The sequence below is a fragment of the Mustela nivalis genome (genome assembly GCF_964662115.1).
Source record: "Mustela nivalis genome assembly, chromosome: 18".
In the NCBI taxonomy this organism is placed as follows: Eukaryota; Metazoa; Chordata; class Mammalia; order Carnivora; family Mustelidae; genus Mustela; species Mustela nivalis.
This window is the reverse complement of record NC_139037.1, coordinates 35,265,870-35,290,575: the sequence shown is the minus strand read 5'-3', so window position 1 is coordinate 35,290,575 and position 24,706 is coordinate 35,265,870. Positions and strand designations below refer to the sequence as shown.

General features: G+C 51.8%; 1 protein-coding gene across 2 annotated transcripts in view; it reads left to right on the top strand.

Moving 5' to 3' along the window:
* The first annotated feature begins 4,755 nt into the window (after positions 1–4,755).
* The window catches only part of GPT2 (glutamic--pyruvic transaminase 2), a 34,041-nt gene continuing 14,090 nt past the window's right edge, over positions 4,756–24,706 (top strand). Inside the window, exons 1-6 of one of the 2 annotated variants that reach the window (XM_082708574.1) lie at positions 4,756–4,922; positions 5,136–5,406; positions 12,699–12,788; positions 14,954–15,062; positions 19,990–20,123; positions 22,129–22,372. In XM_082708574.1, the coding sequence (XP_082564700.1) occupies positions 5,164–5,406; positions 12,699–12,788; positions 14,954–15,062; positions 19,990–20,123; positions 22,129–22,372 (820 nt within the window). In that variant the 5' untranslated portion in view covers positions 4,756–4,922; positions 5,136–5,163. Of the gene's footprint in view, positions 5,035–5,135; positions 5,407–12,698; positions 12,789–14,953; positions 15,063–19,989; positions 20,124–22,128; positions 22,373–24,706 lie in introns of both variants that reach the window. The other variant, XM_082708575.1, reaches the window with a different exon arrangement.

Below are 24,706 nucleotides of genomic sequence, written 5' to 3'. Positions count from 1 at the left end.
AAGATTCTCTCTCTCCCTCTACCTCTCCCCCTGCTCATGCTCTCTCTCTCTCCAGAAAAAAAAAATAATAATAATTTTTAAAATTAAAAATCCCAATATAGGAAAATTCCTGGGCACACCCACCCCTAGAGTTTCAAAACCAAAAAGTCTGGGATCTGCATTTTAGGCAAACACTCAGGGGCTCCTGGGACAATAGAATCATTGTCGTGGGCCAAGACATTTGTTTATTGATAACTTCCACTAACTTCCACAGAGCTCCCCAAGTGTTCTTGGGACCAAGAGATTAAGTCCCCCAAGCACCCAGCCTGAGCATGATTTGACATTCTGGAAGGTCATCCGTCCCTCCTTGTAGCCCCATAATGCCCATCTGTTCTTCTGGGAAGACCCTCTCACTTTTTGTTCCACTGAGTGGAATAGCCCTCGCTGACTCGGAGGACTGGCTGCTCTGCATTCCTGGGGGCTGCCCTTATTACACTTACGATGCACCACCCTTCTCCCAGACTGCAGCCACCTTGAGAGCACAGACCTTACAGAGTCTATTTCATTCACTCATTCTCTCATTCATTCATTCATTCAGCAAAAATTTACTGGGAACTTTTGTGTGACAGGTAATATACTAGATTCTGGGGATGCCAGAGAGTCTGTCTGTTTCTCACCATTCCCCAGTCCAGGCCAACAGTGGACATTGTTGGTGCCATAGCCATCCTCATGCAACAGAATTAAAACAGGAATATGATCATGTGACTCCCTTACTTTAAGCCTTCCAAAGGCTTCTAATGATTCTTGGGATGAAAACTGAAATGCTTACATTTAGGACCTTAGGCTGCCTGTCCCAAACCACTCACCTCTGACCCTTTTCTTCCAGCCCTGTTCCTCTCCGTGCAGTCACCGTAGCCTTCTCGGAGCTTCTCAGCAGTCTCTGGCCTGGGACACTCGTGCCTCATCACTGACACTGAGATGCAGTGTGAGGTGCAAGATGGATATGAGGAATCTGCTTCTGTAAGAGGAAGTGGGAGGCAGCAGGCTTGGGCAGAGAAAGAAAAACCATGAAGCAGGCCTGCCAAAGCCTTAGCCAACCTCCTGGGAAGCCTTGCAGCAAATACCGCCCCAGCACTTGCTAAGTCTCGCTCAGTCACTGAACCTAGGCTTCTCCTGTCAGGGTGCGACAGCAACCTCAGGCCAGTTCTGTGCAAGCGAGGCAGACCCTAATGGCACTGGCAGGTGGAGGCAGGCTACGGATCACACCCCTTAGTTGAAGGTAAGTTCTCTCTGATTTATTTCCAGGCAAGTTTTCCCTTGATGGGTGAGGGCACATCTCCGTGTCCACCACACCCATCAGTACTGCTACCCTTTATCATCCTGCCAGGCTTCTCTGGGCAGGTTGTAGGCTACTTTGGGAAACCTTCACTCAGACTTGCGAACTATAAGTATTCATAAAACTGTCCTTTCTCTCCCGACCGGTTATCATAGTTTGCAATCACATGCTTGTGTGTGTGCTTATCTAATGGATGTCCACCTTTCCTAAGAAATTGTATGTCTGTGTAGGCAAGGACCATCTGTGTGACTCACTATAGTCCCAGAGCTCAGGTCAGCACCTGGCACATGGGAGGTGCTCAGTAAAAACTTAAGGGATGGCGAGCTGTACCATGTCTTGCAAACAAACGACTCTTCCAACTGTGGGTCATCAGGGATTTGCTGTGTATTTGGAGCTCTCGTCCCGCTCACAGAGAGAACTTTCATGACTATCTTAATGAGGTTTTCTCTTTTATATTTAGAAGCTGCTTCTGCTCCATGCCAATCTGGTGTAGAGGGCAATTTTTTTTTTTTTTTTAAGATTGTATTTATTTGACAGAGAGAAACACAGCGAGAGAGGGAACACAAGCAGAGGGAGTGAGAGAGGGGGAAGCAGGCTTCCCAACCAGCAGGGAGCCTGATGTGGGGCTCAATCCCAGGACTCTAGGATCATGACCCAAGTTGAAGGCAGCTGCTTAACTGACAGAGCCACCAGGCACGCCCGTAGAGGGCAAAATTAAGCCACAGTTCACTCTATTACCACCATCATCATCACAACTACCACCCAAAAGCTTTTCTAGGGCTCAGGGCATTACAGTGGCAGTGCCAATTTCCAAACCCACAGAGCTACACAAGCCTGGTCCCTGCATGTATGGACTGAAGCGCTGGGTTAGAAATCACAGTTCAGGCTCTGCACTTGACTGAGCCACCTGAATAAGTCACTTAATCTCTCTGAGCTTCATCTGCAAGATGGGGATAATGCCTGCCTTTTTCACTTCATTGATGTCTATCAGGTTCAAATGCAGTGATAAGTATGAATGTGCTTTGTAAACTGTAGTAGTGTGGTTCACAGGAAAGAAAGGGAGCTCTCTTCTCATGCAGTCATCACAGGTTGGCTAAGGACATAATTGGGACATTAACCTGTTTTCTACAATGATGACGTGTGAGCCCACGTAGATGGACTGTGTCCTACGCATTGTTTTCCCCAGTTTTGCAAATGGATTTGTCCTCACCTCTCTACGCCCACCCACCCTGCCAGCTCCCCTGCCCCTTCTGATCTGGGGTGGAGACTATAGGAAGTGCACTAACCCGTGGGTGAACAGTGAGGGACCGTGTTTACATTTTATGTGGGTCAAGTTTAAATGTGTTTTAGAGATAGAGGGGTGTGGGTGTGTTTCTCCACAACTGGGCAGAGCAGGTGAGAACATGATGTTGAAGGCGGTGGTGTCCTTAGAGAAGTCAATCTCCCGAAGGGTATCTTTGCCTGGAGACTGGATACCTAGCCACTGGGACAGAGGCGGGGAAGGAGACAGTATCAACAGAAGTGCTGGGGGTGGAACCATTGATAAGAAGCCCAAATAACTGTCTTTGGTGGGCAAGACAATTTATTAACATAGGAATATTCAGAGATATTCGTGTCTGCTGCTCCCTCAATCTGCTTTTCCCCTTTATTGCTAACCAATTTATCTAATCCAAGTATATGGCAATCTCTTGACGAGGATGAGTAAGAGAGACTCATAGCACTAGGTTCCAAACTCTTGGCTTTTTCAGAGTTACCTCACTGAACTATCCTCACAGTCCCAAGAGGTTAAGTGTGTTACCCCATTTTACAGATGGGGAAACTGGGCTTACAAATGCTAAGTAACGTGTTCAAAGTCAGCCAAGAGGTAAATGATTATATGTATCTACATTCAAACCCAGATTTTTTAGTAACTTTCCCCCTACACTGCTCTGTGTGTGTGTTTAAGATTTTTTATTTAGGGGCGCCTGGGTGGCTCAGTGGGTTGAGCCTCTGCCTTCAGCTTGGGTCATGATCCCAGGGTCCTGGGATCGAGCCTTGTGTTGGGCTCTCTGCTGGGCAGGGAGCCTGCTTCCCCCTCTCTCTGCCTGCCTCTCTGCCTCTCTCCCTTGTGATCTCTATCTGTTAGATAAATAAATTAAAAAAAAAAGATTTTTTAATTTATGTATTTGACAGAGAGAGAGAGAGAGATCACAGTAGGCAGGGAGGCAGGCACAGAGGGAGAAGCAGGCTCCCTGCTGCGCAGACAGCCCGATGATGCCACCTGGGGCTCTATTCCAGGACCCTGGGATCATGACCTGAGCCTAAGGCAGAGGCTTAACCCACTGAGGTTAAGGCACTCCCACTGCTGTGTTTTTAAAGTGCCTCCTGCCCCCTACTTTCACACATCTAATACTGAGTGTGTGTGTTTGTTGGGGTGAGGGAGCTTTGGGCTGCTTTTCTGCAGGAAAACACCTAGACACAGAATTTCCAAGAGGGGAAGGGAACCTGGGGGGCATTTAACCCAATTTACTTTGCAGATAGACATCTGAGGCCCAGAGAGGGAAAGTGATTTCTCCCGCTGGCTCCCTGGATTTTGGTGTCTGACTGGTGTTTTCCATTCCGACTCTTGCCCTGCACTCACTCTGGGGGAGCCAAGGTGCCTTTGACTGGTAATACCTTTGCCAAAAAAATTCGACAAATATTTACTAGTGCCTACCTAACTGCCAGGAACCCTTAAAGGTGCTATGAATAGGATGAAGAGGAAACACTACCCTTCTGGAGCTAACGTGGTGAATGCAGGAGGTGGACATAAGCCCGTAAGAGGTATCTAAATAAGATAATTTCAGATGCTTGCAAGAAATAAAGAGGTAATGAAAGTAGGGAAGAGCTACAGATGGGAGTCAGGAAACCCGATCACCTGGTACCTGCCTGGTGCTGATCCTTTAATTCTCACAACCCACCCTTAGAGGCTAGGGTCAGATTTCCGCTTTGCTGACAAGGAAGCTGACGTTCAGAGGGGTAAAGAGTGGCAGTCAGGTCCCAAACTCCTAAGCTCCACTTCCTACCAGCTCCCGTCGAGCGGCAGCGGCCACCTTCGGGCCCTGGATGATGAAACCCGGGCGAGGACTGCACCATCTCTCAGCCGTCTCCACGCAGGTGCTCAGTAGTGGGTGGAGAGGGGGGAGGGGTCGTGGAGGGAGGGATGCGCTTCCAGACACACTGCAAAAAGCTCAAATTCGTAGGAGGCTGAAAGAGCCCCTGGCCCAGACCCCGCCCAGCTCCCCAGCCCCAGAGCTGGGGGACAAAGAGCCCGCCCAGCCCCCGGCAGAGTCTGAAGACCGTTCCCGCCTCTGGCCCGGCCCCCTATCTGGCCAACGCGGAGCACTATGGGACTTGTAGTTCGACCACTTTCCACATCGGCTCTGGAAGCGGACTGGGGAACTACAAGGCCCAGGAGCCAGTGGGCAGGCCCGGGGCGGACCCGCCGGCTGTGGGTGTGCGAGCGCAGGGGGCCGGGCGGTGCGGGCTCTGGGTGCTGAAATGCGGCTGCTGGCGCCCAAGCCCCGGGCCAGTTTCAGGCGCGCGCGGTAGCTGGACGAAGCTAGGGGTGGCCAGGCGGCGGCAGCAGGCACGTTGCATTCGTGCATTGGGCGCAGCGTTTGCAAAACTGCTTTGGCTCTGCGGTAGCGCGGTGAAGGGTTCGAGTCGCCGGGGGATGGGCACCCGGCCTCGGAGCCAAGGTGGCTCCGCTCGCTGAAAGGGCCCTTTGGTTGGGCTTGGGGGTTGGGGCACTGGTGCCCGCCTTGGACTGTGCGCGACACGTTTGTTCTTTTTCTTTTAGTGTCAAGGTTTTCCTGGACGGGCGCGCGATGCAGCGGGCAGCGGCACTAGTCCGGCGGGGCTGCTGCCCCCGGACCCCGGGCCCATGGAGCCGTAGTCAGAGCAGCGCGGCCGCCGAGGCCTCGGCAGTGCTCAAGGTGCGGCCCGAGCGGAGCCGGCGCGAGCGCATCCTTACGCTTGAGTCCATGAACCCGCAGGTGAAGGCTGTGGAGTATGCGGTGCGGGGACCCATCGTGCTCAAGGCCGGCGAGATCGAGCTCGAGCTGCAGCGGGTGAGCGCGGGCGCCTGGGGCCGCGGGGCGGGAGGGCCCAGGGAGGCTAGGGTCGCCGAAACTGTCAGGGATTGCGGGGAGGGAGAACAGTAGTTGTTCGAGGCTGGGGTCCACCCGCTGGGGCTTCCTCTCACGCCGGTGTCCAGCTCCTTCGTTCAGCCAAGGTTGGCTAAAACAAGAATGCCCTCCTCCTATCCCTTCACCCACTGGTGCCCGCCCGGCACCTGGCACAAAGTAAGGCCCTCAGATACGGTTCACTTGTTGAATTGAATTCATCAATTATAATTGAGCGACCGGGAGTGCCAGGCACTGCACTTATGTGGCTGTCCTACCCGCGGCGGAACCAAGGTCCGTGGGGGGAGGTTAACAACAACCAGTAAAGAAAGAGACGAGAGAATTTCAGATAGTGAATAAGTGCTTTGGAGAAAATAAAATGGAGGAATGGTGTAAGGGTTTGCTGGATGGGAGTGTTGGGAAGGCTGGCATGTTAGGTAGGAGGAGAGGGAGGAAGGCTCTAAGACTTAGGTTTGTTCCTAAAGCTTTTTTTCTTGCTGAGACCTTTTTGGTCGTTCTGCCAGTAAGGATTCCATGACAAGAGTGGAGGTGTGGAGGAGGGTCCTCTGCCTCATTGAAACATTTTGATCTCTGGGGATACCCTCCTCCCCAGTGGGTAGTCAAAGTCTTGAGCCTTTGGAGCCTTGGTAGGATGGCCCTGGACTTTCTTTGTCTTGGGTGGCTGGCTGACTGCGATCTTGGCTTTCGTTTGTAGTTGGATATAAAAGTGACCGCATCCCCAGGAGTGATTTCTCTTCCTACAACCAGGGTGACTGGGTGTGTGTAAGAGATACCTCTGTAAGATACCAGTTCTAACCTGAGTGGAATTCAGGAGGCCAAGTCAAGAGAGGCAGTGTTTAAAAAAAAAAAAAAAAAAAAGCGAGCACTGCTAAGATTTCTAAGATCTGATGAAACAGCTGCTTGCTTAAGATAGTTCTAACCCAGAATGTGGGTGGGGGAGGGTTCCTTGATCTGGCGCTCTCAGAGGCTCTAGAACTGGGTGACTCTGGGGTGAGTTGATCACTTAGTGTCCCATGCATGTATGGGAGGAAGCAGTGGTGGGATCCCAGGTCTCCTGACTGAAAATAGTGAGCTGAACTAGTTAGAGTCCAGTGTCTCCCTCTGACTCCTTTCACGGCTAAGTTTAAGGTTTGGCTCGCAGAAGGCTGGCTCGGCTTCTGTGCTTTCCTGGCCCGAGGTGTGAGGTGGGCCAGAGACAGAAAACACGAGTTTTGCCACTCTGCTCTTGTGACTGGCCGACTGGAGTTGCCCGTCCTTGAGACAACAGTTTTCCCTGTTAAAGCAACACTGAGATTAAATTGTTCCGGGCTTATCACTTGAGCGAATTCCTCTGGTTTCAGAGCTGGTAAAGGCTCCAGGGGTTCTCTCCACCTTTTGCTAAATAGCAGCTTGGGTGTGGGCTCCATGAGGTACGAGGATGATTAGAACAGAAAGGTGTCCTGTCTTTGTCTTCAGGAGGCTGACTGCCCACCTGTTCTGTGGACCTGAGCCTCTCCCCCACCACTTTTTTTTAAGAACTGGTGGGATTTTTTATCAGGCAGAGAAAAATGTGAGAGCATTCCAGGGGGAGCTGTGAGCAAAGATGGAAGGTTAGGAAGTTCTGGCATTTGGGTCAGGGGTTGGTGCTGTTTGAAGAGCGGCGCCATGGCAGGAGGTTACAGGAGATGAATGAGACAGACAAGGCGGGCTGGAGTTTGGGGGCTGGGCTCAGGACTTTCGGGGGCAAAGTGGGGGTTTTGGTGTGAAGTGGGGAACCATGAAGGGGTTCCAGTAGGGCACAGTTCCATGATTGAGGTGAACAAATTTCTTGATCATTTAAGCTGGAGGCACCGTATGATTTCTGGGAGGGACGATGATGCACATTCCCATAGCCTACTCCTAAGTAAGTTGAGTTTTGTGTACACCTCCTTTCTGGTGCTTTCATTCAAACTTAACGCCTTCTCGTTTTATTCTCACTTTGTCCCAGTCTAGCTGCTAGAGACATAGCTCAGCCAAGCCAGCATAGCCTCCCTTAAACCTTTCATTTTGGTATCTCTTGTCCATCTGAAGGGGTCCTGGCCTTTATGCTGCCTTTTGGAATTATTTCACCAGGTGCTCTGCAGACAGTACTCACTGTTTGGCTGGACACGTGGTTCTGGTGTTTGACTTTGAGGTGGCTGGCTGGGCAAGTTTCATCCTCCTTCCGTCTATGACAGGAGTGGAGAGTGCTCAGGAAAGCCTGACGGAGGGAAGGGAAGTTGGTTAAGTGGGTGTGAAAGGGGCCATTCAACTCCAGTCCTGTCTGTGTGCTCTCAGAGAGGCCCTGTTTCTCCCTGACAGCAGCTCCAAGCTCCAAATGGGGAGAAACTATTAGCTTTTCAGATCCTGGTGTTCACTGGGAGCAGCCCTTAAAAATAAGCTGCAATTAGTAGGAGTTTTGAAAAGATCTGTCAGTTCTTTCTCAACCTACTACTTTTTTCCTTTATTGCAGGAGGGGAGGAAGTTGGCATGAGTAGAGACAGGAATGGCTCTACTTCTGTTTGTAAAGTACACACAGTTGGGGCGAAACATTCATAAATAGAGGGAAAAACTGATTGTGACTGCAGTGTGTGCTGCATCCACACTGGTAAAAATGGAAGGTGCTATATAATACATGGTTATAGTTAGCTGAGAACTAAGAAACCCTGGTTGTGCCAAGCAGGTGGTGAAATCTCACGGTCATTTTCTTCAACATTCAATTTAAAACAAATTGGTAGTGCTGGCTTCTAATAGAACAAACCCTCCCCCACCCACCCTGTCCAGGTCTCCATGGACCTACATCCTGGGCTTGGCTTTACATGCTGTGGGCCTCAGGTCTTTCAGAGCACCTTGGGCTCAGTTTCTGCCTCTGCAAAATGGGCCAATTTATTTCCTCTAAAGACTAGTTTGAGGGACGCCTGGGTGGCTCAGTTGGTTAAGCAGCTGCCTTCGGCTCGGGTCATGATCCCAGTGTCCTGGGATCGAGTCCCGCATCGGGCTCCTTGCTCCGCAGGGAGCCTGCTTCTCCCTCTGACTCTGCCTTCCACTGTGTCTGCCTGTGCCCGCTCTCGCTCGCTCTCTCTCTGACAAATAAATAAATCTTTAAAAAAAAAATAAAAAAAAGACTAGTTTGAGATGAGAATGAGAACAGCTGGAAGTCAGTCAGAACTCTTAAGAGCTGGGGTGCCTGGGTGGCTCAGTGGGTTAAAGCCTCTGCTCTGGCTCAGGTCATGATCTCAGGGTCCTGGGATCGAGCCCTCCATCGGGCTCTCTGCTCAGCAGGGAGCCTGCTTCCTCCTCTCTCTCTGCCTGCCTCTCTGCCTACTTGTGATCTCTGTCTGTCAAATAAATAAATAAAGTATTTGAAAAAAAAAAAACCCAAAACAAAAAACCTCTTAAGAGCCTTCTTCTCAAACTAATGAGAGTTGCTTGAAGAGAAGCACCAAGGAATGCCCTTTCCTTGCCTTCATGCTGAGCCTCTCTGGGTCTGGGAGTGCATTCTGCAGTGTGTGCTCTGTCTTTCCTGGTCCTTAGCCTTGCTATCATGAATTATTCTATTTGGAGCTCATCAGCTCTCATTCCTGCTTTCTTCCCTGTGAGTCTCTGTTTCTCTTGGTGACCCTCCCAACAGACCCCCGGAGTTCAGGGTTTCCCATCCCCTGTGGACCTTGAGTACACAGACCCAAGAAAATAAATGCTCAATGTTCTCAGACTTCTTGTCAGTGGGCCCTGAATTGGTTGAGCAGTGCCAGGGGCAGGCATGGGAAAGGAACATCAAGGACTCTGTTCCAGGGAATAACTGTCCTACCCAGCCTTTCCCCCTACATGTCACATGAAATGACAGGAGCCATCCCTTGCTTAAGAAAACTGCCTTGTGCAGTGTTGGAATCAGCTTTCGTCCCATCAACCTTCATAATGATGTTGGGCCTGTGACCTGGGAAGGCCATTAATAGTCTTTTTCCTTCTTGCTAACACCCTGTGAAATAGGTCATGCCTTGAGCCAGAGGGCCTATTCCCAGATCCCTACTTAAGCTGAACGGAGGGGAAGGCCTTTCTCTAGGTCCATTATCTCAGCTGCCTGCCTGCCCCACCCCAAGCCCAGGGAGGCAGCGGTTGAGTGGGATGTAAGCAGGTGGGTTATCTAGATGTGCTCCTGGATACTGTGAGAGGAAACGGGAATGCTATCTGCTGACCTGATGGGCTCCTGGGGGCTGGGCTGAGGCAAGGTCACTATTGGGTGTGCCAATCAGACCTGGATGAGTCAGTGTGGGCAGGAGTCAGTCCCTGGCTCCTTGTTATTTCCCATCCCTTGTGGACCTTCAGTGCTTTTTGGTAAGAATCTGCTCCAGAACAGCCTCCTTTATATGGGGGCCTTTGGCTGGACAGGCTGAGCTGCTGCCCATTCAAGGGAGCCAGCTCATCCCCACCCCCAGCTCATCCATCACAGCAAAATGTCTGGGGTCTCTGGGCACCTAGACCCAAGAAAAGAGATGCGCAGTGTTCCCAGGCTTCTTGTCAGCAGGCCCTGAATTGGTTGAGCAGTGCAGGGGGCGGGCATGGGAAAGGAACATCCAGGGCTCTGTTCCAGGCATTTTCTCTCCCTGCATTGGGCTGGCTGAGGGCCCACAGCTGTGTGTTGGTTCCTGGCCCTCGACTGTGATGGATTTTATCCCTACCAAAGAATGAACTGTGCCCATGCCATAGAAATTACCTGTGCTCAGCTGGCCAGGCCTAGGGGGCTGTGGCAATTCACAGGCTGACAGAAGGACCTGTGCCAGGAGCTCAGGCCGGTGCCAATGGGGGTGAGTCAGTCCTACCCCTTTGTACACCGTGGCCTGGCCCCTCCTCCACCCCCCAGCCCCCAGCCTCCTGCCTGTGGGGTGAGCCCTGAGGCCACATGCCTCTCAGTCCGTCTCCAGGGTCCTGCTCTCACCCAGCAGAGGGTGGTGCCACCCACAGGCCTTGGCCCTCAGGACACTTAAGCTGGGACCTTTTCTCATACAGACCAGCCCTGAAGAGCTGTGCAGAAGGGACACAGGGATTTAAAAGGCCTCTTACCCCCCATAGGCTTTTAGACACTTACCAAGCCCTGTTTATGAAGGTCCATGGCCAGTTCTGAGACACCCTCCCCAGCCGGCTCTGTCCCCACCCCATGCCTTCTTGCTCCAGAACAGCCAGATAAATGGAAGAGTCTTAGGGGTGGCAGAGGGTCAGGAAAACTTGTTTGGCAGCTACTTTTGTCCCTTAAGATCACTGTTTTTTACTTAAGGTATATATTATTGATTTTGAAAAGGCAAAGTTTTCTAAAGGTGATTTAATTCACACATTGTGGGAGTTGGAGAAGAGACAAGGGTCCAAACCTTCGAAAACAGGGAGGCCAACCCTAAGAGACACTTAACTCTAGGAAACAAACTGAGGGTTGCTTCGGGGGGATAAGGTAACTGGGAGAACTGGCATGAAGGAGGGAACTTGATGGAATGGGCACTGGGTGTTATATGCAACTGATGAATCGCTAAATTCTACCCCTGAAACTATAATACACTATATGTTAGCAAAATTTGACTTTTTATTTTATTTATTTGTTTTTAAGATTTTATTTACTTATTTGACAGACAGAGGTCACAAGTAGGTGGAGAGGCAGACAGAGAGAGAGAGAGAGAGGAGAAAGCAGGCTCCCCATCGAGCAGAGAGCCTGATGCGGGGCTCCATCCCAGGACCCCAGGATCATGACCTGAGCCGAAGGCAAAGGCTTTAACCCACTGAGCCGCCCCGGCACCCTGAATTTATTTTTTTTAAAGATTTTATTTATTTGATAGATCACCAGTAGGCAGAGAGGCAGGCAGAGAGAGAGAGGGGAAAGCAGGCTCCCTGCTGAGCAGAGAGCCTGATGCTGGACTCGATCCCAAGACCCTGAGATCATGACTTGAGCTGAAGGCAGAGGCTCAACCTACTGAGCCATCCAGGTGCCCCAGCAAAATGGAATTTAAATAAAAATACATAGAATTTATATTTTTAAAATTTGAATTTAACATGTCCTTGAGGAAAGGGCAGCTGGAGATGGGAAGGTGGCCAGGCTTTCCATCCAGGCCACCCCTTGGTCCTGTCCCCTCCTTGCCCCACAGCTGCATTTCTCTGCCACGACCCTCCCAACCCTGTCCTTGGTCGGGCTTTGTAACCTGATGATGTTTGTTCTCTGCCAAGTGCTTTCATACTGTTTGTCTCAGATAACCCTTCAGCCACCCTGGGGGGTTGTCATTGAACTTGGCTGCTGATTCCTAACGCTTCTAGTGGCAAATTCTGGACTTGGGAGCTCTGTGGAATCCCCTTATGTCCAGATCCCCATAACCTCTGTCCGGAGTGCATTTTCTCATTCTCAGCAGCCGGGAGTCCTTTAGTCACCCCAACCCTGCCCCCCATGACCTTGAGGTTGGCAGGTCTCTGAGTCCCTCCTCTCTGGGACCTCCTTCCTGTGTTGAACACGTTGCTTGGGCAGTGACTGAGAGTTAGTTCTTCAGCCATTCTTTGCATCTTTGGTGCCTTTTTTTTTTTTTTAAGCGAAAATCAGCCCACATTCTTTATTCTGCAAAACCAGGTTGCAAGGGAACAAGCCTAGAGGTCCCTGCTGATTGGGTCTTCTGGAGGGGAGGGCGACTGTGGTGCCCTGGCCATTTATTTAGGCTGTTGAGATGGAGCCGTGCTTGGGGGCAAGTTGTGGGGGCCTTTCCCTGATGTTTGGGGGCCTCTGCTGCTGACCCCTGCCTCCCACCACTTTTGCCCCAAGGTCCTCTTTTTAGGCATCCTTCCCAGGCCAAGTTGACTGGCAGGCCTTGGACCTGCAGCTGCCTCGGGGTGCAGCCCAGGAGAACTCCTGCAGCCTTCTTAGAAAGTGGGTGGTGGTGAGCATAATGGTTGAGAAGAGTGATCTTGGAGTCTGGCTTCAAATCCCACTGCTTGTGTTTATCAATTATGTGATCTCGGACAAGTTGCTCAGCCTTTTGAAGCCTCGTTCTCCTCATTTGTAAAATGAGATTAATACTAGTTCTTCATGGGGTGGTGGTTAAGGTTAAATGGGGCGAGCCACGTCAAGGGCTTGGCACTATGCCTGACACCTGGTGAGGCTCAAAATAGGAGTGTTTATTAATATCCTGTGGGGGCATTGCTTGGCGAATCCAGGATCTCTGAGTCTCCAAGTAACCACCTGTTGCCTTCTCTCTGCTCAGGGTATCAAAAAACCATTCACTGAAGTCATCCGTGCCAACATCGGGGACGCCCAGGCCATGGGCCAGCAGCCAATAACCTTCCTCCGACAGGTAAGCTGGCACTCAGGAGCAGAGGCTGCTGGGAGAGCAGGGAACTGGAGCCTGGGCGGGCCAGCCAGCTCTTCTCATTCCTGCTTCCTCCCCTGTCCCGCCCCCTCGGGACACAGCAAGCACCAGAATCCCACAGGGAGGTGCCATGGAAGTAGCAGCCCCCTCCGGTGTTTATGTCCTGGGTCTCTCCCTCAGTCTCCTCCCCTTCCAAAGTTGTCTAGAATGTCTAGACTCACTTGGGGGCTACTCTTGCATATGAGGCTCCCAGGGATACCCTTCCATAGTCTGTGGTCTCTCATACTGAGATCAGAGCATGGTTCATAAGTGTGTCAGAGAAGCAGCTTGGAGAGATAGAGGCCCAGTGGGCTGGGAGGTGATATGTGGGGGTCCAGATACTTTCATCCCAAGTGAGACACCCTGAGTTTGAGCGTTGACTCTGCCACTTACCAGCTGGGTGGCTTTGAGTAAGGGCAAGTCACCAGAGCATTGCCTTGGAGGACAGCTGGGGGCCTCAGTGTGACACTGAGTATGAAGTGCTGATCCCTGGCCCACAGAGTGTGGGGTTGGTGACCACTGTCAGCTGCTGCTCTCCTGCTTGCCTTGCTGATGTGACCCATCTTGCTCCTGAGGTCTCCAGGAGGTGGGGTTTAGTGTTTCCGTTTGGGCACCAATTGCAAGGATGCTGCATGGGCTTAAATTGTGGGATTGGTGGGCTGGCGGGAGAAAAAAATGCCAAGGGCCTCCTGAACAGAGGGAGAGACCAGTGGTGGCGAAAGCTGCTTCCTATGGAGCAAAATATGGTCCTTACGTGGTTAAGGTTCGCAGGCTTGGGCAAGCAGGGCAGCTGAGCCCCGGAGGCCCCCGCCCTTTTCGCCTGCTGCAGGGGCTGGCGTGGCGGGGGTGACCCTGCCCTACTCTCTGGTGGAGGGGTGCAGGGACCTGACTTAGCTTGGGGAGTTCACGCAGGGTCTGGGGAAGAGAACCGAGGCTGGCATTGAGCCGAGGAACGTCACTGGGGCTCCCCTCCCGTGGCCACTGCTGGTGAGCTCAGGAGCATACCAGCAGCTTGTGAACAGATGAGGCCCCAAACTGGGCCGGAAGCTGGGGAAATGGATCAGACCAAACAGCTCTGCCGGGGAAGCCGAGGCAGGAGAAGGCTGGAGGGCCTTGAGTGTCCTGAAGTCACACAGCTCTGGAGGAGAGAGTAGAAGCCGTTCCCCACACGTGCCTGGGGCTCTGGGCGTGAAGAGGCTCTTGGTTGACTCAGTGTCCTCTGGCTGGCTGACTTGTTCCCAAATCCGGCTCTGGCTGTGGCAAACCCAGCCTCTCCTGCCTGGTGCTGGCGTGCTGCAGCCTTCACATGTGTCTCTTCTTCATAAGTGCCGGTGGGAGGAGGGCAGGCCGGGTCACAGACCATTGTACGCATGAAGAAGTGAGGCACCAGGAAGCCAGCTCCCACCCGAAGTCACCCAGCTGGTGTCAGAGCCACGAGCCCTCGCGTCCCCTCAGGGCTCTTGGCACAGCTTTTGCGTTGCCAGCTTAGACTTGCCCGGTGAGCTGGGGTTTACGGGCACTTTTGCAAACATTTCCTTGCTTAATCCTCTTAATTTGTGAGGTTAGGGTGATTTTCTCTGTTACAGAGATGGGGAAACTGACCCGGCCTTCAGTTCTGGCCAGGAAAGGGGATGACGGTGAGAAAGGGGGCAGGGGTTGAGAGTGTGGGGGAGGACACTCAGTCTGTGAGTTAGGAAGGGGTCTGTGCTCCTTTCAGTTGGGGTTCACCTGCCTGCTCAGCCCTGGCCCCTGCTCAGGAGCCCCCTGGATCTTGTGGCCTTGGGTGTGTGCACTGCCGTCCTCTTTGGAAGAGTTAGGGCCAGGGACTGAGGGGCAGGCTCCTCCTGTTCCCCGGCTCCTCTTCTGGCAGCTCCCCCTTTGGGTCCCAAGCCCAGGTCATGATGTACCCCACCTTTCAACATCTCCTGCGGCAAAGAGCCCAGCATGCTCCTCCCCAGCCACCCCAAGCTCCCCCCAGGCTGGAGCCCTCGTGGAGAGGCATGTCCCGGAGTTGTGGTCATCACATTGTCCATGCTCAGGGTCCTCACGGCCCTCCTGAGGCTCTGGGGTTGGGGGTGCTGGGAGCCCAGCCCGCGCCTCTCTTCCCCCAGGTGATGGCACTCTGCACCTACCCAAACCTGTTGGACAGCCCCAGCTTCCCAGAAGATGCTAAGAAGCGCGCCCGGCGGATCCTACAGGCTTGTGGCGGGAACAGCCTGGGTGAGCACCCTCCCGCGCCCCCCATAGTCGGGTCCCGGAGGGCATGAGGTGAACATGCGTTCTGAGTGCGGGCTTGGGCCCTGGCCCCGAATGGAGAGTGACCCATGTGAGTGTGTGCATGTGTATGGGATGGTAACACGCAGAGTAAATGAAAAACAGTCTTCCTCTTCGTGTCTGCTCTGTTAGCCTCCCGTTAGCTGAGCAGTGAGGTAAATGCCATCTTTTGGAGGATCAGGGCACTTGAGCTGCAGGAGCCTCCCCTGACCTGGAGTTTGGTTTCACACCTGGAAGCCAGCTTGAGTAATTGACCCTTCTGTCCGCAGAATGTTGGTGTGTTTGTTTTAAAGTTTTATTTATTTATTTTTTTAGAGAGCATGAGCCGGGGCAAGGGGAGAGAATCTTCAAGCTGACTCCCCGGGACCCCGAGGTCATGTTCTTGGCCAAAGTCAAGAATCAGGGTAACCTGAGTCACCCAGACCTACCCCTCAGAGCAGAGGGTTTAACCCAGTGATGGGCCTCAGTGACGGGCTGGGTGAGGTGCGGTGCGTGGCTTTGTCCAGTCTTCGTGTCTGTCACCGCTGTGGCAAGAGGTGGTCAGTTATTGGGGAAGGGGAGTGCTGTGAGATGCCTTTGAATCCTGTGTGATGGCTTCCTTCCACCCTCCTATTCCTTCTGTTCCCACCTCCCTGGCCTTTGGTCCCCTTTGCTGGAAGCCCGCGCCCAGGCATCCCTTAAGGAGGGAGCCCTCCATGGAGGGAGGCCCTGGAATCTGGCCCCTGCAGCTGTGAAAATGATACTCTCCCTGCCTTTGCTGTTGAGATGGATTTCCAGGCTCTGGGCCTCTGGCTCTTTGTTCTCATCTCCTGTTCTTTGTTCTGTTTGCTTTTGCCCCATTCCTTTGCGCCATGCCTACAGAGGGGATCCAACTTTCCTCACCCCAGGAAAAATAGTTGTTCTGAGAGTTTTTTTTAGGACACGTGCCTGAATGTTCTGGAACGTGGGAGAGGGATTCTTGTAGCTTGCTCAGCAGAGGGTCAGCTACCTTCCGCTTCTCTGACACTCCCCTATCCCTCCCCTCCCTTTTTCTGTTCTTTCCCTTTCAATTAGCAATAATCGCGCCTCGGATATAAACCTCATTGGCCACGATACTGCCACTGCGCAAAGCTTGTTCTTTCCCTTTAATGAGAGCCCTGTGCTTACCTTCCTTGCTGTGGTTACCCCAACATGCTCTGTCCGAGTCTGGTCACTGACTTCAGGGTGTCCCTCTCAGGAAGGGACCAACTCCCCTTGCTTTCCTGCCTGCCAGACTGGGGAGGGTGTGGGCTAGCTCCTTGTATGGCAGGGCCGAAACCACAAGCTGTCAGAGAACAACCCAGCAGCCGGAACGCTCAGCCTGCAGCCTCCTCTCCTGTGCCCTCTGCCCAGTCCACAGGACAAAGGCGCCAAGACCCTGTGGCCATGGGCCTAAGATTCCTGGAAGCTTCGAGGAGAGGCAGGGGAGGGAGTGTTTGTTGTCTGCATGCCTGATGGGAATCCGTCTGACGCGGCGGGAAGGGGGTTCTCTGTTCCCTGCAGGAAGCTTTGAGTTTTTGCAACTTTGTCAGCCAGGGCTTTGGAAAGGAGTTGGGGAGGCCACGTTCATGTGAGCCCCCACTTGGGGTGTTACAGCAAGAGGAAAGTTGGCCTGCGTGTGGGGTTTTGGGGACTTGCACTGAGTTCTGAGGACCCTGTGAGGATAGGTGAGGTGGGTATTCCCTGAGCCTCTCTCCTCCTTGAGCTAGGAAGTCCTCTACTCAGCTCCTGGGCTTTTGAAGGAGGTTGATGTATGTGCTAAAGCCCTTTGTCAGGTGTGGAGAGGCCCTGTCCTTGGGGGTCACCACCAGTCCCTGCCCATTGCAAGAGGTAGGGCAGTGTCATCCTGGGGGAGGTGTTCTGTCAACTAAGCCTACCAGCCCACAGAAGTCAGGGAAATGGAAAATGTCAGTGTGCCCAGGACAGCCCTGACCCAGGTCGGGATTATTAAAAACATACACAAGGTCTTAGAGCTCATCTGGATGTGTTTTAATCGTGCCCTTTAAAATGACTTTTTTTGGGCGCCTGGGTGGCTCTTCCTTCAGGTTAAGGTTAAGCCTTTTAAGTTAAGCCTCTTCCTTCGGCTCAGGTCCTGATCTCAGGGTCCTGAGATCGAGCCCCACATGGGACTCTCTGCTCAGCAGGGGGCCTGCTTTCCCCTCTCTCTCTGCCTCTCTGCCTACTTGTGATTTCTCTCTCTGTCAAATAAACAAATAAAATCCTTAAAAAAATAAAATGACTTTTTAAAAATTTAAGATTGATATATTTATATGAGAAAGAGCATGCACAAGTAGGGGGAGGGGCAAAGGAAGATGGAGAGAGAATCTCATGCAGACTGGGTATTTGTTGTGCGCAGAGCTGGACTTGGACCTTAGTCTTAAAACCCTGAGATTATGACCTGAGCCAAAATCAGGAGTCAGATGCTCCACCAGCTGACCCACCCAGCCGCCCCTAAAATTCTTCGTAGAGTTCCTCATTTTCTGTTTGAGGAGTAACTCAGTTCTCAGGTTGTATCTTGGATCTTAAAGGATTAAGGTGGAATCTAGACATCCAGGGAGGTGCAGGTTCTTATCTAGTCCTCCCAGAGCACCCCTTTAGGCACTGAGGGACACTGGTGAACCAGGTGGATGGAATTTCTGTGCTCACAAAAAGTTCATGATCGGATTTGGAAGAAACAAACATTAAAAAGAATTCACACAAAAACTAATCTCTGGTTTTCATGAGTTCTTGGAGAAAAAGCAGAAGAGCTGTGCTGTGGGTCTGTAACCAGGGATTCTAATGTAGAGGGAGGGTTTAAGCAGCAAATACGATTCAAATTCATGGGGGATGGTGAGTAATAGAGAACCTGCGAATGCATGCCGGACAGAAGAAATGATGTGTGCCAAGGCCCTGAGGTTTGAGAACTGAGTGTGATCAAGTGAAGAGGTCTGGATGGGGCGGTGTGATGGGGCTGGGAAGTGTGGCAGTGGTGATGATGGCGGTTTGTAGGCCATGGGAGGCAGGTTGCATGTGTCTGAGGGCAGTGGGTCCTAAGCAGGAGTGTAGTGGGGTGGACCAGGCAGGGGGATCGGTGTTCTAGCAGAGATGCACAGAAGAAATAGGTAATGGCCCCTGCCCTCAAGGAACGTACAGTCAGCAAGGGGAGGCAGGCTTCATGTGTCTACAGTAAATAACTGGAGAAAATGCAGGTCAGGAGAGAGGCTTAGTACGGGTCGGTATTTTTACGACAGGCCCCGAGAGAGAGACTAGATTTGAGCTTTGATGGACCAGTGTGGTTTGGAGCATCACAGAAAGGCTGAAGGAAAGGGTCGAAGGTCCGTGGCCTGCAGGGGCAGGGAGCTTGCCAAGGGTGAAGTCCTGGGAACTCGAGGAGGGTGAGCTAGAGGCAGGAAAAGGGGGAGGCTTGGCTGGTGTGGGAATGGACAGGCCCCATGGACTAGAAGCGAGGGCATTGAGAAAAGGCAGAGGGAAAGGTTTCTGAATATGGGAGCTCAGAAATAATAAGTCAGTCACTCCTTAGAGGAGGGATTCTCTAATACCAGCATTTGTACCTCTCCACTGTTTTAATTTGCAGAATATTTCAGATGCATTAGAATACTCCAAATAGGGTGCCTGGGTGGCTCAGTGGGTTAAGCCACTGCCTTCGGCTCAGGTCATGATCTCAGGGTCCTGGGATCGAGTCCTGCATCGGCTCTCTGCTCAGCAGGGAGCCTGCTTCCCTCTCTCTCTCTCTCTGTCTGCCTACTTGTGATCTCTGTCTGTCAAATAAATAAATAAAATCTTAAAAAAAAAAAAAAAGAATACTCCAAATAATGTAACAAAAGACCTTGAACCCAGCACCCGGACTTGATTCATGTTCATGTTTGCCCGTGGGACCTTAGAGAATCGGCCTAGGCTCCCCTGCCTTCCCTCTCCATCTTAGCAGCTGGTCAGAAGGCAAGGCTGAGCCCAGTGAGGCACAGTCCAGGGCCTGGACTGAGACTCACCGAAGCCCTAAGCCTCCTGGTGGTGGGTTTGTAGTAGTCTTAGAAGGAATAGGCTGGTTCTCTTTAAATGTGGCATAAAATTCAAACAGTGTCAAAGGATATAGAGTGAAGTCTGCCTCCCACCTCTGACCCCTGGCCTCCCCTTCACTTCCCCACAGAGCTCATCCTCACCACTTTGGGACTCCTGCCAGATATGCCTACACAAGTATATATATTCAAATTCTTCCTAAAAATAGTGGCCTGACATTAAAAAAACAAAACAAAACAAAAAACTCTTTATGGAGATATTAACAAATTTATAATAAAATGAACCAATATTAGTATACAGCTCAGATAATTTTTTGCACGTGTACACACCTGTGTAACCCTCATCAGATCATGACAGAGAACATGTGCAGTGTGCTCCAGAAGGCTCTTGCCGTTTGTCCGGGCTCCGTGGGACCCTGTGCAGGCAGCAGTGATAAAGACACAGGAAGTCTAGCAGTAGCGATTTACATGTTAACAGAATGTGTGTAAACCCCAGGAGGGTGGATAAAACAGGTATAGGCACATTTGACTGATGGGAAGCCAGGACCTGGAGTAACACTTGACGTCTAACAGCTCCTCTGTGAATACCGAGTGTGTGGTTGGGTAGGTGGGTAGACAGGTGGATGGGTAGGTAGACTAATGCCTAGATAGCAGATGAGTGGATGGGTGGGTGGGTAGGTGGTTAAGCAGCCTGCCATGATTCCACAGCCTAGAATAGTGGGAGTTGGGTCCTAAAACCCCTCCCACCCCCCTGTCCCCATGTAGGTAATTACATGGATGTCCCCAACTCCATAGAGCGAGTCATCCTGCCTCTAGTGACTGTCTTGCTTGCTGTCTTACAGGGTCTTACAGTGCTAGCCAGGGCGTCAACTGCATCCGTGAAGACGTGGCTGCCTACATCACCAGGAGAGACGGTGGTGTGCCTGCAGACCCGGACAACATTTACCTGACCACAGGAGCCAGTGATGGCATTTCTGTACGTGTGAGGGGGGCTCGCTCTCCAGTGTTTACCCCCGTGAAGAACAGCCTTCCTAGTTAGGGACAAGGATGTGACCCTGTGCCAGTAGGGAGAAACAGGCCTGGGAGGAGGGGTTGGTGCTCTGCAGGTCCAGCTGGAGAGGAGCCATGGGCACTCGAGGGTGCCTGTCTTTCTGGTGGCATTAGCCTTTCTCTCGCTTAGTTCCTACTGGTGTTCCTCCTCTGCAAGGTGCTGTACCAGGTGCTCGGGAGACCATGGGAACTGAACACACTTGGCCTCTGCTTACACCCTAGTGCCCGATCAGACCAGCATTGATAACCCATAGATAAATGCCATATCACAAGCTTTCAATTTCTCTTCTGGGTGAAGAGGACAGAGTGCCCCAGGAGGAGCAGCAGGGGGTGGGGGTGGTTGTGGGGAGCAGAAAGGTTTCTTCTCAAAGGATGACTGAGCAGAGATCTGGGGGATATGTAGGCATGAACGGGGAGGCAGGGGACAGAGTGCGTTCTGAACAGAAGGTCAACGTGTGCAGAGGCTGTGAGCTGGAAAGAGTCAGAGTGAATGAGCACATGTAGCAAGGGCCAGAGTTTCCAGACGTGGGCTAGAGAGGCAGCCGGGGCCTGAGTCCTACAGGGCCTTAGTGGCCATGCTGAGGATGTAGGTCATTGTCCTAAGAACAATGTCCATTGAAGCTTTTGAAGGTTGGGGAGAGACAGATGGATAGGGGATAATTAGATTTATGTTGAGTTTTAACTCGGCTGGGAAGGGGATGATGGATGTGAGGGAGTGTTTAGGAGATGAGGGAGGAGGTGGCTTGGGCTGGGGGTTAGCTGTGGGCGGGGTGAAGAGGGGCTGTTGTCAAAGTGTGCTTAGCAGAAGGGCTCTGAAGTCCTGGGTCTGAGGGAGCTGTGGTCTTGCGATCCTCTGGAGCATGCTCCTACCTAAGCCTCATTAGTGTCGGTGCCTTCAATTCCTTTATTTTCTCTACTCAGGGAGTGTGTGTGGACCCTTCCTTTGATGGGGTCATCTTGGCCTTTGGACCCCCAAGGCTCTTGTTTCTCCTGTTTATTCAGTGCTTTAATCCTTTCAGATGCACGGAGCCCAGGAAACGGGCCCCAGCAACATTAAATGCTCTGCTGTCTTTAAGTCAGCCTCTTGTGACCGTTGGGGTTCCAGGGTTGGGGCTCAGGTCTCCAGCCGTCACATCTTCCACTGTGTTGTGCTGTCAGGGCCTCTCAATTCCCAGAGAAGCCCACATACACGCAGAGGTCCTAGAGCAACCGAAGGAGGTGTCCTCAGGATTTTGTGAAAAGAATCAAGTTGTTGAGCTTCTGAGTCCAGTGGCATTCTTGAAGCGAGGAACTGGCCTGTGTGTAAGGTGGGAACTCTTCCAGAACAGGGTTTGCAGTCAGTTATTGCCACCTCCACCCATATCCCCGTTTGCAGTCAGTTATTGCCACCTCCACCCATATCCCCCGCCATGGGGTTCTGTTGGCCTGGTTTCTCAGGAGTCCTGCAAACCTTGAGCCACACGGCCCGGGAAACAACCAGGTTGAAGCGCCACCTGGTGGTAGTACATAGGTATTTTATCCTGAATCGACAATCTCTTCTTTGTTCAGGGTCTGCCCAGCGGTGGGCACCAGTAATTACTAAAGACAGATTCCTGTCCCTCCTCCCCTCCAGGACACACGGAGTGAACTTAAGGGCAAAGACAGGGTTTGTGAACGGCTGTTTCAAAAGACCTCTTCAAAAAACACAGGCATTGAGTGTTTTAACTAGCTTGTTAAGAACTTGAAAGCATTTCATTTTGCTTACTTCTCACAGCAGACCTCGTTTTAAAGATGGGGGGGGAGTCAAGCAGCTCACATGGGGCTGCACTGAAGGCAGGCAGTGGGGTGGCTGGTAAAAGGCTAGGGTTGGGGCCTCTGGGGGAGTCTTCCTGGCAGTCCCCAAAGGGTGGGGATGGGCAGTGTTCCTGAAAGCCGTGACTTCTCTGTTGCAGACAATCCTGAAGATCCTGGTGTCCGGGGGTGGCAAGTCTCGGACCGGTGTGATGATCCCCATCCCACAGTACCCCCTCTACTCGGCTGTCATCTCGGAGCTCGATGCCATCCAGGTGAACTATTACCTGGATGAGGAGAACTGCTGGGCCCTAAACGTGAACGAGCTCCGGCGGGCCGTGCAGGAGGCCAAAGACCACTGTGACCCCAAGGTGCTGTGTATCATCAACCCCGGGAACCCCACAGGTCTGTGCCCCACTTCATTGCCAGTTTCTTGGGCGGTAGGGGCAGGGCAGCTGGTGTCCTCCACACATCTGGTCACTAAAGAGTTAATGTGATGTTCTCGCTGCTCCCAGCTTTCTTGCATTTGCCAAGACTCTCCTTGAGGTTAATTATGCACAGCCTGTCCCCATTAATCACAGGCCTCACTTTACCTTTACTCCTAGTTGTTTTGCTGAACCAGTCGTCAGAATGCTGGTGTGTGCGTTTTTGTTTTTCTTTGACACAGCGTTACTTGTGTACTTTGAGACTTGAGGAGGAAATGCCTTGTTAAAAACAACAGCAAACAAACTGAAACACCCTGCTTCCAGAAGTCGAAAAGCACTCCTATTTTTACATATTTAAAAACAAAAACAAAAAAACGAAAACCCCCACCAAACGCCCAGCCCCCTCCCTGTTTTGATCTTTCTGGGCCACTGGCTTCATTTGCCCCCACTGCTATTTGGATGCTGAGAACAAGGGCTCCTCTCTCCTCCTTTGTGGAGATAAATTGGGTCAGGGCCAAATCGCGTTGGAGTTGATTGTGGAGTCTGCTTCTCTGGAACATCAAATGATGCTTCAATCAGCTGAAAGCAGCACTTGAATTCCAGAGTGCAGAAAATGGGTGCGGCTGGCTGGGACACTCATTTGTGTACAGCAGCACCCTGGGGGTAGGGGCGCAGTCGAACCCGAATGCGGGAGGAAGCAAAATGACTACAGCTGGGCTCTCTATTGAGGTTGCACATTAGAATCACAAAGGGAGCTTTTTAAAAATGCCAAAGGCAGGGCCGCCTGCCTGAGTCTCTGGGTATGTGCACCTCCCCCCGACCCTCCGCCGCACCCCTCCATCAGTCAGTATTCCCTGTGCTTTGCATGAGAACCACTACACTGGGACAGTGGTTCTCAGACTCTAACTTGTTAAAAAACAAACTGCTGGACTCCGCTCCAAGGTACTCTGATGTTTTCAGGCAGGGCTGCGGCTTGAGAATTTTTTTTTTTTTTAAAGATTTTATTTATTTATTTGACAGACAGAGATCACAAGTAGACAGAGAGGCAGGCAGAGAGAGAGAGAGGGAAGCAGGCTTCCTGCGGAGCAGAGAGCCCGATGCGGGACTCCATCCCAGGACCCTGAGATCATGACCCGAGCCGAAGGCAGCAGCCCAAACCACCCAGGCGCCCCAAGAATTTGTTTTTCTAACGAGCTCCCAGGTGATGCTGATGGTACCGGTCCAAACTTGGGTTAGTAAGTCCTATATTTTGGGAAATACTCTGTATGCCTAGTTTCTATTAGAGGGTTGGTAACTTTGTAGCCAGGCATTTACTGTATCAGCTGGCTGTCCAGGAAGAAATATTTGCATCAAAGACTTTATTATTTTAGGTAAAGGGATCATGTGAATGTATATTAATATGAGTAATTTTTATTTATTTATTTATTATTTATTTTTTAAAGTTTATTTATTTATCAGAGAGAGAGGGGGGAAGAGAGCAAGCACAGGCAGACAGAGAGGCAGGCAGAGGCAGAGGGAGAAGCAGGCTGCCTGCTGAGCAGGGAGCCCGATGTGGGACTCGATCCCAGGACGCTGGGATCATGACCTGAGCCGAAGGCAGCTGCTTAACCAACTGAGCCACCCAGGCGTCCCAGTATAAGTAATTTTTAAAGAGTAACTTCATGAATGGGCAGAGGCTGGTTTGGCTCTCTGGGTTCTCAATGTGTGAAATACCAGTCAGCTCTTGGAAGATGGGCGATGGAAAATAGAAACCTACCTGAGATAGCCAGGTATCTTGTCTGGACCACACGCTGTGACCACTTGGGCTGAAAGGTGTCCAGATGGACTGGGATAATAAGCCAGGACTCGGGAGTTTTAAGACAGAAATGTAGCTCAAGGCTGAAGGGTTTGGGTCCTAGAACTGTAAAGACCAGGGGTAAAGCAGTCCACCTGAACCAGCATCCTTGCCCTAGGAACCTCAATCCCTTCCCCAGGTCTGGGTTGGAGTCCTTCCCAGGAAGTCTCTGTCCTTGGAGTGACCTTCAGCCGCTCTAGCCCTGGTCTGCCTGCTGAGCGACCTCCCCGGAGAGCCTTGCCCAAAGTTTTAAAGCAAAAATTCCAGGCCAGGTTCTCTTTGGCCCAAGTAGGGTCACCTGCTCATCCCTGAGCCACTCAAATCGCCAAGATTCTGGCCATGTATGTGTCCCATGGCCCTGCTGGAGTGCAGAGAGAGGCAGTTCCCTGCAGGACAGCTGAGCTCTGTTACTCAAAGAAGAGAAGGCCCCTGGGCAGGCTCAAACAACAGATTTTCTCATGAGGTTTGGGAAATTGGCTT